Genomic DNA, 14,494 nt, shown 5'->3' with positions numbered 1-14,494 from the left:
CCTAATAAGTTTTCAAATACTTGTGTAATCAATGTATGAAATGTTTCGTTTAATGTTTTATTATATGTATCTACTAATTGTATCAATAAACTCGTTTAATATATATTATTACACTTATTTAATCAATACATCGATAAAACTCATTTGATGTTTTTTGTTATATTTGTTTAATTAATTGATAAAATACCTTATCTAAATTTGTTGTTATATAATTTAATATATATATATATATATATATATATATATATATATATATATATAAATTTTTCTAATGTATATTACTAAACTTATCTATTTTTTTTATATCAGTATAATCGATGTATTCATATATTGGTTTAATGTGTATTAAAAAATCTCTTCAATATTTTTGGTTATATTTTTTTAATTAATGAACGAAATGAATTATCTAATTTTAATTTATCATGATTTAAGTATAATTATTTAAAATACTGTACAAATTTTTATTTACGTATGCTAATTTATTTAAAAATCAGAGAATATATAATAATAAGAATATTTATGTTATTATCTAATATAAAAATGTATTATTTTTATAAAATAAAATTAAAATATATTTTTCAAAATTTAATTTTATAAGTAACTAAATAAAAAATATCATAAAAAAATAACATGGAAAAAATAATATCATAAAAATATGAAATCAGAAAAAAATTGATAATTAAAGAGAAAATTTCAATGTAAATTTGAGGATATCAAAGTTTAGTTACAATGCAATTAATAAAATTTTTTTTATTCCTTCTTTCAATGATATATTAGGGAGTGATTTGTTTTCACTAAGATGGATTTTCTTTTCTCATATTCTTTTCTGTGTGGGGCTTTGTTTTTGGAAACACTGGATGAGAGTGGACAGTTGAAAATTTAGGGGTTATATTCAACACTGATGTTAATGCTATCCATTGGAAAGGATGGACATGGCATAAGGACCCTGTGAACGAACCACCAAAACAGTGAAACCTCAGAATCTGAAGCTATGGCAGTGAGAATAAACTGCTCCATTCAAAATACCCTCTCTCTCCTTAACCCTCCCCTCTCTTCCCTCCGTTTCAGAGCTTCTCCTCTGAAGCTGAATCCCCATTTCCGTTTTGGTCAAAATCCCTCTCGAGGAGCTTTGTTTTGCACCTACGCCACCACAGATATCACTCCCTCAAATGCCGAACCCTTTGTCCTCACTACTCCTCTCTACTATGTCAATGCCCCTCCTCACATGGGTAGCGCTTACACCACCATCGCCGCCGATGCCATTGCTCGCTTCCAGGTGAATTTCCTCACCATCTTCGATTTTAGTTTAACTTAAGTAACTTTGGTTCAATTCCAGAAGTGGGTTGAGTTTGGAAATTCGGATAACCTGGCGTAGGATTAGAGATATCTTTGTGATGAGTTTAAAGCAAGTTGGTGTTTTAACTGTTTATTGTCTCCTATTAAATAATGTAAGGTTTGCGTAATTTTACAGAGGTTATTGGGAAAAAAAGTTATATTTATTACTGGCACGGATGAGCACGGGGAGAAAATTGCAACTGCTGCCATGGCTCAGGGTTCAACTCCTCCTGACCATTGCAATCTCATATCTCAATCTTACAAGGCGCTTTGGAAAGATGTAATTTGGTTCTTATTTTTTCCTGGAATTTTGTCATTTTTTTAGGTGTATTTTTGAATATTCATAAATACTTTACAATTTTCTTGATATTATTTTTATTATTGGTTGATTGCAGTTAGATATTTCTTATGACAAGTTCATCAGAACAACTGATAGCAAGCACGAGGCAATTGTGAAGGAATTCTACTCAAGAGTGCTTGACAATGGTGACATCTATCGAGCTGATTATGACGGACTTTATTGTGTTAACTGCGAGGAATATAAGGTGATAGTTTGAACTTGTAAGTTGTAGTTCTTGCTAGCAAAGTTTCATATCTAGTTTCTGTTGGCTCTTTTTGTTGAAGGGTCTGTGTATGTCATGTGCAACGGTTGGCAATCTTTTTGTTAACAAGTTTTAATAAATGGGAAAATAGGTAGCTTTCTCTGGTGATGGAAAATTTTGATTGAGCTTGTTGCCTTCCAAAGATTTAGTTTTAGTTTCATGACTTTACCTTAAGAATGCATTGCTATTTGGTGCAGGACGAGAAAGAACTGCTTGATAATAATTGTTGTCCAGTGCACCTAAAGCCCTGTGTTTCAAGGAAAGAGGACAATTACTTCTTTGCACTGTCAAAATATCAGAAGGCATTGGAGGAAACACTAAACGAAAATCCTAATTTTGTGCAACCATCATTCCGTTTAAATGAGGTAAGGCAATGGGGAGTTTGTTTTTCTCTTGTATTTCTGTCTGTTACCTTTTGAGTATGGTGCACTTTGTGCTGTCTCCAATTTTATTTTCAGAACATACCTGATACATTCACTTGAGAAGATTCAGAACGGACTTGTATGATCTTACGATTCACAATTATAGAATGGATCAGTTATGGTATACTTGAGCTTATTTTAGATTTCTCTAGTATTGGAGCTCGAGTTGATAACATGCCCAGCCTATTACCACTCGAGAGTCCTACCATGATGTTGGAACTAACCAATTAGAATCGTAATATTTCAAAGGCATTAAAAAATTATATTTCTGTAACCGACAACATTTTGACATGACTTTATATGTTATTTGTTTTTAAGGTCATGGGACTATAACCCACAAAAGTTTGCAAATTTCCTGGAACAGTTCTTTTTGTCACATGGAATATGGGCATGGATACTCTAAGATTCTACTCGAACCAAAATATTGTCATCCCTAACTTTTGCGCACTTGGTTAAAGTACAAGTTATTCAACATAAACTCTGATCCAGATATTTTTCTATATTAATTGGATATGAACTTGATGACATATTGTTAAAAAAATGTAAATACCTCCATTTCGTCTGGTTTGTTAATACAATACCACCCCCATCCTTTATCCTGCCGTACATGGTGGCCCATAAATAGTGTAATAATGCTCTATACCAGATTCATCTATGTATGAGATGTAGGTATCTAATGAACTGCAACTTATTTCTTTTTGGAGAATCTGAACTTGATTTTATTTTATGGTACTGTGCTTAACAATTAATTTCCTCTACAAATTTCCAAGGTTCAAAGTTGGATAAAAAGTGGCTTGAGGGACTTTTCCATTTCCCGAGCATCAGTTGATTGGGGCATTCCTGTTCCTGATGACAAGAGCCAGACTATATATGTTTGGTTTGATGCTTTACTAGGGTAAGAAATATATATTTATAGTTTGTGCATGCTTCTCTAATTTCCCCTGGCTACATTCTATATTTTTGTTGTTTCTGTCTATCATAATCAATAATTTTAGTTTGTTTATTGCTGGAAATGCATTGCCGGAATTTCTGGAAGTTCACAAGCATTTGTTTGGTAAAAAAGATAAAGAAAAGTTTGGATTTCTGCTATTCTGCCAAATGTTCTTTAATTAATACAGTATCTAGTTACCTTTCTAAACTTTTGTTGAATATGTTTTGTTTTCCCTCTTTCATATTTGCAGATATATATCTGCACTATCTGATGATCAAGCGCAACCTGATTTACTAAAATCTGTTTCTTCAGGTTGGCCAGCTTCACTGCACTTGATTGGTAAGGTATGTCACCTGTGTTCTTTCCTATTTTTTAGCAAATTTGATTTATTGAAGGCACTTTATGTTCTTATTGGGTACATTTTGTACCACATGCTTCCATCTATGCATCATTCTCTTATTTGTTTGTGTGTGGGAAGCTGCACAATTTGTTCCAACTTGCATTGAGTTGTCTTTTGATGAGATGCTACCTTTTTTGCATGGTTTATCGCTGCGTCATAAAAATGGGAACTTTTGATTTAAGCATTTGCTTGCTTTATATGTTTTAATATTTTTGCCAAAAAATGGAACATGTCATTTTTTTTTTGTTAAACTTTTTAGTTTCTACCGAAGCATCTGAATTCTTGTAATGGTTTTGCAACCTTTTGATGTATTTTAATTAATGGATTTCTTATGAGTATTAAAAGAGATTGATGAATAGCTAAAACATTGAGTTTCTATATATCTTTAATACCTCTTCACTCTGTAGGATATTCTACGCTTCCATGCTGTTTATTGGCCAGCTATGCTAATGTCTGCTGGACTAAGCCTTCCTAAAAGGGTATTTGGCCATGGATTCTTGACAAAGGTATTTGTAGTTGAACTTATTTACTATCTAATATTTCGCCTTGAGGTAACTACAATGGTACAGTTTTGGCCTTGAGGACAAGGCTATTAATTTCCTGGGGAGCGTTCATAGACCTATGAAGGGTTTTCCGAGAAGACTCATCAGATCTGAACTATTAGTGTCTGTGCAGTATTTGTGTCCTTCGGTAGTTATGGATCTGAACTTTTATTGTTTTTGAAGTAGTTGTGTCTTCAGTAAATCATGGATGCGTGTCTAGTTATAGTGTTATATATTTTTAGTTAAACATATAATTTAGTCTCTATATATGTCATGAATTCTTAATCTGATCACTCTATATACGTAAAAATGTATCAAACTGGTTCCCTATATATATGCAAACATGACGGTTTTGATCCCTTCTGCCATGTTGATTGTTAAATTGCTTACATATTCTTAATTTTGCCACTATACATATGGCACATTCTTAATTTGGTCTCTACAATAGGCATCGAATTAAGAATGTGTAAGTGGGGGCAGCACCAAACTGGTAACGTCCATGGGTATTGGGATCAATTTAATTAGTTTTACATATAAAGAACGAACCAAGAATCCATGACTCATATAAGGACTAAATTATCATGTTTTTCCTGTATGTTTTGTGACAGATTCATAGAGTAGGATGTAGCCATTGTGTCAGTTTGTTGTTCATGCTGTTTTGAAGAAGGAAACTCCTTGTTTGGAGGAAACCTTGTGTAATTTTTATGTACTGTTCTTCGAACTTGGTGTATAAGTAAACGAGTTGTTAGAGGCTACCTAGATTCTGTGCATATCTAACGACTCTACCTGCCCAGAACATTGCATTCTGGTCTTAACTTTTTTACTATTTTCTTGTTCAATTCTTGAGCCGAATACATTCAATTCAATTCAAATTGGAATAAATTCACAATAACTGTAGTTCTTCACAAAAGGTTGAAAGCTAAGCTTGGCAATTTGAGACAGTGTAAAGTTTCATAAATCCGTTTCTTATATTAATTTCATTTCATGCAGCAATGCTTTTTATTTTGAAATGTTAGGATGGCATGAAGATGGGCAAGTCACTAGGGAATACACTTGAACCAAATGATTTGGTTGATAGGTTTGGGACGGATGCAGTTAGATACTTCTTCCTCAGAGAGGTGGAATTTGGCAGTGATGGAGATTATTCAGAGGAACGCTTCATCAATATTGTCAATGCGCATCTTGCCAATACAGTTGGTATTTAAAGCTTGCTTTGTTCCTTGTAACATTTAGTAACCAACTGATTTTTTCCTTCTTCCTATTATGACTATAATGAAAAATGTGATGTGTATTTCCTTCACTATTTTGGCAGGAAATCTTCTTAATCGAACACTAGGGCTTCTAAAAAAGAACTGCCAATCAATTCTGGTAGTGGATTCCACCACGGCTGCTGAAGGAAATTCATTCAAGGACAATGTAGAGAATCTGGTAAAACCTCTTTGTAAACTATATTTCTAAATCTATAAATTCAATTTTTAATTTTAAAGCATGTCAGAGTTTAGCAGTTTAAGGTAATGCTACCTGTGAATTCAATAACTAGGGAAACCCTCTCTAGCATATTTTTTGGACCTGGTGATGAATGCTACTTGGATGCATGGTAGCTTTATTGTAACTTGTAATCATTATTCAGAATGCTAGGAATTTCAAATTGAAATATATTGTTTTCACATTCAGTAGGAGACCACTTTGGATTTGAAAGTGGATGTTAACTACTTTGATTTTATCCTGTGTTCTAGGTATTTGGACACAATAAAATAAATATTTGGTATTTAACAATATATTTCAATAATAATCCACAAAAATGAAAAAAGGAGGCAAAATATGGCCTTCAACATTGATGGGTGTCAAAGGCTAGCTAGATACAACTCCGCGTATCCAATGACCCCCACTTGAGGCATTTGTATTTTTGTCATTTTTTTGTTATATACCATAAGAATATGGAGAACACGCCCTCAATAACAAACTATGAAGAAAGATGAATCAATACTTATCCAATGCGCATCCTATACTACTCAATTTGAGACTTATGTACCCTATAATACCGAAGTCCCTATCATATAAAATGATTTGTTTACAGGTTACATCATTAGAATTTTTATTGTATACTCTGTTTCAAATTTCAAAATAGCAGTCTGACCCTTGGTTTATTATCGAATCTCCGTAGTAGCTGGTTTGACATAATTCTAAAGCTATTCTTTTTGCGGCTGTTCATAAGTTATGGTAGGAGTTGGCAGTGACTTGAAGTTTACGAATGTTTACTATGTCTGTAGGTTGATAAAGCTCGCATTCACTATGAAAATCTCTCCTTGTCATCAGCTTGTGAGGCTGTTCTGGAGATTGGGAATGTTGGTAATTCCTATATGGATCAGCGTGCGCCATGGTCTCTCTTTAAGCAAGGAGATACTGCTGCTGAAGCAGCTGCTAAGGTAATTTGCTGGATCCTTTTGTATGAAATAATGCATTTTTATTTTTAATTACATATTAGATTGGTAAAAGTCTAAACGTGATATATTGTTTTCTGTTAAATATCAAACTTCAAATGCTACCAGGAAACAGAACAATGGGTTAAGTTTGTTTCGTCCCTTACAAATTAGACAATATTCATTTTTAGTCCCTTATTTATGAAAATGTGTTAGATGTGGTCCGTGTCCATCACAAAAAGATAACCCTTTTAGTTTCTCTCATTTATTGATAGAAGGACCATATGATACATTACTTTATTTGTTGTGACTAAGAGCATATTTAACCTAAAAAGGTTCCATCGTCATAATATTTTAAGTTATTACATATTCCATAATTGTTTTCCGCATTATTTAAAATATCATATAGGGTCAATTTGAATAAACTTTTCAATACGTATTTATAGGAGCAGAAAATAAGAAGCTAAAACGAATTAAACTTTTCTCACAAGTTAAAATCAACTTGTACATCTTAACTTTTGGAAAAATTACAGTAGAAAGTATTTATTAAAGTTGAAGCGCACAAGTTTGTTGTATTGTAACTCAAAAGAGCAATTTAATTCATTTTACCTTAATTTCTTTTTTTAAGTACTTAGTCAGAGATTTAATTAAGTTCATTGACATCCAAACTCCTTAACTGACAATTATCAATTTTGAACTTTGTTTTAAACAAGTATAATACGCTTAATGAACGTGTTGCTCAATGATAAAAAGTAACATAAAATCAACGTGTCATCTTAGTTTTGATGCTGTTAAAGATAAGCAAATGCCTTAACAATAATTTTTTTATGATGGTGGAGCAGGACCTTGTAATTATATTAGAGACGGTGAGGATTATTGCTATTGTGCTATTTCCTGTTACACCAAGCTTGAGTTGGAGAATATATGAACAACTTGGCTATTCCAGGGACCAATTTGATGCAGCAACCTGGGTCTCTCTCTCTCTCTCTCTTATATCATAAACATGCACACTCAAACCAGATTTTTTTCACACACACACACATATGACCTATTCATGGTTTTGAACAATATGTTCTGCTACCTATCTGATTTAAGTAAATTGTTTGACTTTATAGAGAGACACCAAGTGGGGTGGACTTAAGGGTGGCCAAGTGATGGCTCAACCAAAACCAGTCTTTGCTAGGATTGAAATCCAAACTGAAGTGGAAGACAAAGGCAAAGGGGTTTCAGTTGGTAAGACTGTGAAAAGCAAAGGGAAGTTGAAGCAAGCTCAAGAAGTCGCTGGAGCTTAGATACCATGTTTGATGTCTTTCCCCTTTCTGAATTGTTAATGTTTTCTCTAACTCAGCTTCATGTGAAAACCAATTCTTTTGCTTATTTATGTACACAAACATTTAGATACATACATGTGCAAGAAGGTAGCATGAGCACATATAAATTTTGAACAAATTTTTGATTTGGAAATAAATTTGGGGTGCATCATTTTTTATGCTTGATGTACATCATCATCATCATTCATCAACTACAGGTGTCAACAAAGTTCATCTTCAACCTTCAACCTTCTATCTAGGGATCTAGGGATGACAAAAAAAATTCGTATTTACGAATATCAGTAGATAACATCCGTCAGCGTTGTTAACTTCCTGATAAAATAAAAATATTTTTTCATTTAAATTCAAACTTAATTTTACTGTTGCGGAACTAGGATTTTTGTGTTAAAGTTTTGAAAGTACTTTTTTCCAAATAAATACTATAAATGAAGGAACAAAATTTTGGTTCTAAATTCAAAATAATTTCTAATTAGTTAACCATAATTTTTTTTATTCTCCATATTACCTGTATAGGAAAATCATATGGCACATATATTAATGATTAAATAAATACTGAAATATAATTCGGTATGCAGTGTTCAGAGGTTTTGATTACGTTCAAATTTTATCGCTTGTATTTATGAACACGTGCTGGATGACACGTGGGGTTGAGAAAAGAATTAACCGCGTGTTGATGTGGGCCGCATGGTTAAGTATAAGTTTGATCGAGATTGCAATTAATCTTGTTAGGCCCACGCACGCCGTAGTGAGTTATACAATAAAACAAGAGGATCACACGGTTGGTTTCATCGTGGGAGAGAAAACTCACAAGAAAACTACCAGGTAACCTAATTTCTCTCTTCCTCTCGCTCGCGCTACCAATGCTAGATTTTCGATTCCATCAATTTATAAATTTATGTGCATGTAGTTGCTATGTGTCGATCTTCATTCTCTTTCGTCTTCGCCATTTTTGTTTTCATATGCCATTTAGTTTTTCTTTATTTCTTAATTTCCTTAAGAATAATGGAGTCATACGATAGATTTCCTTTCCCTTTCACTTGTTAGATCTGCATGACGATGCTCATATGAATGTCGGAGGTCTTCTTGAAATTTTCATTTGGTAACTTTCGTGTAACGATCGCATAGCGGAGTGGATATCGCGTTAGACTCCGGATCTAAAGGTCGTGGGTTCGAATCCCACTGCGATCGCTTTTATTTTCTTCAATAGCAATAATTTTCGATAGAAATTTCAAAGTCTGTATTTGATCTGTTTTTGATAATTCTGAGGTAATTCGCTCTTTTTTTTTTTTTGGAATTGCTTGGTTTGGTTATGATGCACAAACTTTTTTCGCGTAAATAATGTTTCTTGCTTCTGTCAAATTGAAGTAATAAAGTCAATTGATCAATAATCTAATTGGAATCGATCTAAAAGCATGTTGAACTATTAGAGCAAATGTTGTTTTTGTTAGCCGTCTCAATAACATGGGCATATTACTTGGCTGATTTATGAATCTCCTATATATACCTATATTCATTGCTTAATTGTCAAATGATTCAACTGGTAAGGATTGAAGGACTACAAAGGGAGGACCAAGGCTTGCACTTTTAAGTAACACGTGACCCTTGAATAATTAAATTTGTGGTTTGTTGGTATTAGGACTTCATGTTAGAAAATCATTTGGGTAAAACTTAGATATAGTTCCTTAAATGATTTTGGTTCCAGGCTCCCATAAGTTAGAGTTCACCTCTAACAAAGTTGTGCATTAAAAAAATCTATATGTTACCATGTTACCGAAGTGATACTTTAATTCTAGTATAAGAATAACTCCAAAAGCATATGATAAACTGTATCTGACTTTCGTCAAAATCAAAAGATCTTGTGAAGAAGCAGCTTGTTGAACTATTTTTCTGTATTAAGTTCAGTCAAGCATGCTAAATAAAGTTGTAGGATTTTACGGCTAGTTGATATCTTCAATTATCATTAATATGCTTGCTGGCATATAATAAAAACTACGCATTATGAATTTTGGTTTATAGTTAGCTAAAGTAATAGATGTGATGTGATGCTCCTTTATGTCCACCCTCTGCCTATCTTATGGAGCTTGCTTGTTATTTTATCAAGTTACTCTTTCTGTGAGGTCATTCAGCTGCAAGGTTACAAAAAGGATGACTCGAAGTGTCTTAAATTATCGATCATTCCATATCAAAGGTTTGATGACCATTTCTTAATTTTCCTTTGGCATTACCATACGTCAGTCACTGAAAAGTTTTGGCAACTTGGGGGTGTCAGTGTGTGGATACGCATAATAGTGAGTGTTTTGTCCTTTTAGGTTGAATAATGATCTCCGATGTGGTGCCAGTAAAAGTCTAGAAAAGAAAACATCGCCTTGAAAATGTCCCGATATGTTAGGTACTCTTCCCAATATTTGCTTTGTAATAGATAATACTGGTGATCATCTATTATGCTTTGTTAGTTAGGTGCTTACTGAAAGTGTTGAAAGATGAGCAGAGTCGTTTCCATGAAATTATAGACTGAGGTCCAACTTGAATGGTCGAAGAGTGTATACTAGCCCTCTAGCTTAATGAGATAATTGAGGACGTGTTCATGTAAATTTTGGAACTGTGCTTTTGCGGTGCTTACTAAAAACATAGTCTTGCTTTGTATATCATTGCGAACTTTTAAGGAAAAATGGGCTCGCCCATGGCATGGATATATTTGGATGTCATTATTATAATTGTTGTTTTGGCGTTTAGCCACCTCTAAAACGTAGTTTGGCATTTTGTAGCTCAATTTTAAAGTTTGTTGCCGAAAGATCTTAAGCTATCTGATAGTGAGCGTTAATTCTTATCGCTATGATTATTCTAATTTAAAATTTGCTGGCGAGACTAACACAGTCAGCAGTTTAAAATTAGTTTTATTAAATTTAATTAAAGTCCAATTTTAAAATAATTGGAGTTTAATTCTGTGAAGAGTAGAATTAGTTCGAGTTCTTGTTTTAAATATTTATTTAATACACGAACGGACTTCGATCTTTTTATAATTTATTTAATTTTACTTAGCATTTCTATGATACTTTTACTTCTTTTTTATTTTTTGCTACAAATGCTCTGCAAAATTGGATTTACTTTTTATTCCTTTATATTTTTTAATTGTCAACTTCAGCCAGTACCTTATAAGAATCAATTCTTAATTTCTTATTAATGCAGAATTGTCTTAACATTTTTTGGGAATTTTTTTTTGAAACATTGATTATCTAACTAATTTATTATAATTCTTTTCCACTTTAGTTTTCAGCGGCTTGTGCAAAATTCAGTTTCTTCTGCAGATGGATGTCTGTTTTAAAGTTGAGTAGAATTAATTTTAGTAAAATTTTATTTGAACTGCTTTTGGTAATTCTAATGTGCATCCAAATCAATTTTGATCATCGTTCGGCTGGAACTGTGTACTGTAAAATGAAATTGATTTTATAAATGAATCAAACTGGCCTTATAAGTTAAAATGGAAGGGGTTTGAATTTTTAAGATTTTGAATTGATTTCAAAATTGTAGTATAAAAAAAATAACATCGAGAAGTTTCGTTTTAGTGTTTTCCTGTATTTCATTTAGTGTGGGGATGATTTGGAAATAAAATACAACTTCGTTGTCGTCTATAAGCATCTTAATCTACGACCATTAATAAGTAAGTGGGAGAATATGATGCAATCAAGTCAATAACGTGTAATATTATACTTTATATAACTTCAGTGTTTGGTTTGTTTCTAGGCGGTGGGAGAACCCACACGAGAAGATTATGTCGGAATTATAATTGTTACGTTACTTTCGTGAATTTTAATATACAAATAAATAAGAAACTTTTGTTTTAGAAATTAAGATATCAATAAGATATTTTACGAAAATCTATATATTTTTATATCGTTATTAATTATTTATTATCATAAATAAGGATTAATTAATATTATCGAAAATTCCGAGTTCACAAAATGTGGTTAATCTTTTCGGACGATGTTTCATTCTATATCAAAAGCACACAAAAGTTAAGCACCTTCTTCCCGCGGGTTTTTATTTTATATATAAGACAGAGGGGAGAGTGAGTATGGAATCTATCAGATGTTATTTTAAAAATGATTACTAAGAAAAAAAGAAACTTACGATTTGTGATTCTATAAAAAATTTTTTTTTGAGCTATTCCATATTTAAAATAAATAAAAGTGTCATTGAGACTTGTTAAAAATAAGGAAGATACTTTAAAAGTAATGAAGATACATGTTTAACACATAAAACGGAATAGAAGCTACTGTAAGGAAAAAATATTGCTTTGTACACACTCCCAGCAAAACAGTGTATTTTAATTACTTTTAACAAATAATTTTGATAAAATGAGAGACTTTGTTTTTTTTGGAGAACAGTGTAAAAGAGAACCGGGCCCCACCGAAAATATTCGTTAATGGCGGGCTCCTCTGTGTCGTTCCCACGCAGAACCAACCTCAGAGATGGAAACGGGAACCGTTGATTATGAAACAGACGACGCGGAAGCCCGTTAAGAGCGAGGTCAACCCTAGGAACACAAACGCCACGTATCCCAACGCTATGGCTATGTCCATTTGCACGCAGAATGCATTGCTCGCCCTACACGTGTCCATCTCCTTCAGCGTCCTCGCCATCGTCGTCCCCGCCGCGTTCGCTGACAACAGCAGGTACGCGAACACCTGCACCGCCACCACATCACATCACATCACTCCTTCACACACACAATTCAGAGTGAAAGAAGTAAAGAGAGAGAGTATGGAATTTGTCGAATCTTATTTTGATTATGACCTGGTCATGTCCGAAGTCGAACCATATTTGCAACACTTCGGGGAACAGTGTTACGCCTCGTGAAATTTCCCACACCGACGCGCCCATTTCGAACACGGAGTATACCGCCACTATCGCATTCGCCGCAAGAACGAACCTGAACGGATTTCGGTAACTTAATCTTCAATTTCGACACGAATTTTGAAATAAATGGATAGAATATATAAATTAGGCCTGAAATAGAAAGAAATTAGTTACAACAAGAGTACCTGAAGGTGTCATAGTGGTACCAGTGAGGTGTATCTGAGCCACGAGTGTTGGTGAGCACGAAGACGGAGGAGGCAAGGGAGAAGGAGAAGGAGACGAGGCGGAAAACGAGTATGAGGGAGTTGAAACGGCGTAGTTTGTGTTCCGCCACCGTGGACTGGAAGCGACGGTTGTGCGACGGCGAACAACTGTTATCACCGCCGTTGCGAAGCGGCTGAGGGGATCGCATGCTTCGATTACTAACCTTCGAACTCTATTTCCTTGTTTCGATTTTCATCTTGCAATATTATGGCGAAGTAGTCACGAGAGAGAGCAAGAGTTTCATGAATCGAGAGAGAGAAGGATGTGTGCAGTGTGGAGTGTGAGTGTTGGTTTAACTTTTAATTTATTGGTGTGAAGAGAAACTGCGTGGAATGTGTTCGATAAAAGTTGTTCGAGACAGAAAGCGTGCTAACAGCAGGCATGGCCGTGACAAGGTGTGGTCGCTCCTAATCTCCTGTCCTTTCATTTTCTTCTTCTTCCATCTTTTCTTTCTTTCCTCTTTTTCCCTTTCAATTACTTAAATTATAGAACATCTTTTTTATGATTATAAATAATAATTATAGCATCTTGGTGATTTTTTTGTTATGGATAGAAAATGTTTCTCATAATCACAACGTTACGAGTTTTTGTTTTTTCTTTTCTTTGGTTGTTTTTCCAAAGTTACGTCACACCACACTGTGAAATGCTGATGCTCATTACCTCTTCCTGTTGGCATCCTTATCTTCTCGTAAAGAATCATTATTGTGTCTATGCACATTTCAGTGGGGTTGCTAATACGAATAATCAATAGGGATTGGTTACTTCTTCCAATTGTCTGACAAAACTAGTTTTCATCCTCCTAACTAACTGTTTGAATAATATTTTTAAAGCTATAAAGCATACATTTTTTTAAAAATTTTGTAAACTATACGATGATTTTTCATCTGACTAACTAATAATTTAAAAACAAATGTATTTTCTTCACTTATTGGATATAGTTATTAACAGATTTTTCATGTTTCTATCACCCAAGAGGTGACAGACTGTCCTAGTTCTCATTTATCACCATTGTTTTTCTGATTTCTCATTGTGTGTATTATTTTGATTTTCTGTCCCATTCTCATTGACTCTAAGTGGCATCCAGGCGTCATTTTCTATTCCGAACAAAACAACTGCTTTGACTTTTCTTAGTATGTCAACAAATAGAAGTTTGCATTTATAAGTTGTGCCTTGTGGGACCATTTTCAAATGTTCCTTTCATATGCTGTGGCTATATTCCTTGAGACTTTTGAGGACTTACCTCATTCAAAATGTGACTTTTGAGGACTTACCTATATATTAACCTTATTGCACATTTGACGTTGGTTTGGTGGTCCACTGTATCAAATGGTTTATGGTGGATGTATTTCAATAACCACAAGATTTTTTACTATAATAATAAACGGTTGAA

The 14,494-nt window shown here is 33.6% G+C and overlaps 2 protein-coding genes, 1 long non-coding RNA gene and 1 other non-coding gene across 4 annotated transcripts; 3 read left to right on the top strand and 1 right to left on the bottom strand.

Moving 5' to 3' along the window:
- The first annotated feature begins 834 nt into the window (after positions 1 to 834).
- LOC106772633 (methionine--tRNA ligase, chloroplastic/mitochondrial) lies at positions 835 to 8,142 on the top strand. The gene is made up of 12 exons (XM_014659162.2): positions 835 to 1,276; positions 1,472 to 1,615; positions 1,731 to 1,880; positions 2,135 to 2,302; positions 3,130 to 3,254; positions 3,541 to 3,634; positions 4,098 to 4,196; positions 5,249 to 5,429; positions 5,545 to 5,660; positions 6,503 to 6,658; positions 7,495 to 7,623; positions 7,768 to 8,142. Exons 1-12 carry the CDS (start codon positions 992 to 994, stop codon positions 7,942 to 7,944), a joined length of 1,824 nt encoding a protein of 607 aa, XP_014514648.1. The 5' UTR covers positions 835 to 991; the 3' UTR covers positions 7,945 to 8,142.
- Positions 8,143 to 8,717: 575 nt separating this feature from the next.
- Positions 8,718 to 10,644, top strand: LOC111242404. Its single transcript, XR_002669512.1, has 2 exons — positions 8,718 to 10,171; positions 10,293 to 10,644. It is a non-coding gene; the product is annotated as an uncharacterized LOC111242404 (long non-coding RNA).
- Positions 9,099 to 9,171, top strand: TRNAR-CCG. Its single transcript has one exon. It is a non-coding gene; the product is annotated as a tRNA-Arg (tRNA).
- Positions 10,645 to 12,228: 1,584 nt separating the features above from the next.
- On the bottom strand, positions 12,229 to 13,602 carry LOC106771249 (CASP-like protein 4C2). The gene is made up of 3 exons (XM_014657198.2): positions 13,026 to 13,602; positions 12,778 to 12,913; positions 12,229 to 12,668 (listed from the first exon to the last, which is right to left on the bottom strand). Exons 1-3 carry the CDS (start codon positions 13,250 to 13,252, stop codon positions 12,447 to 12,449), a joined length of 585 nt encoding a protein of 194 aa, XP_014512684.1. The 5' UTR covers positions 13,253 to 13,602; the 3' UTR covers positions 12,229 to 12,446.
- Between the last annotated feature and the right edge of the window lie 892 nt (positions 13,603 to 14,494).

This window comes from Vigna radiata, chromosome 8 (genome assembly GCF_000741045.1).
Source record: "Vigna radiata var. radiata cultivar VC1973A chromosome 8, Vradiata_ver6, whole genome shotgun sequence".
NCBI classification, from domain to species: Eukaryota; Viridiplantae; Streptophyta; class Magnoliopsida; order Fabales; family Fabaceae; genus Vigna; species Vigna radiata.
This window is presented reverse-complemented; position numbering and strand designations above follow the sequence as displayed.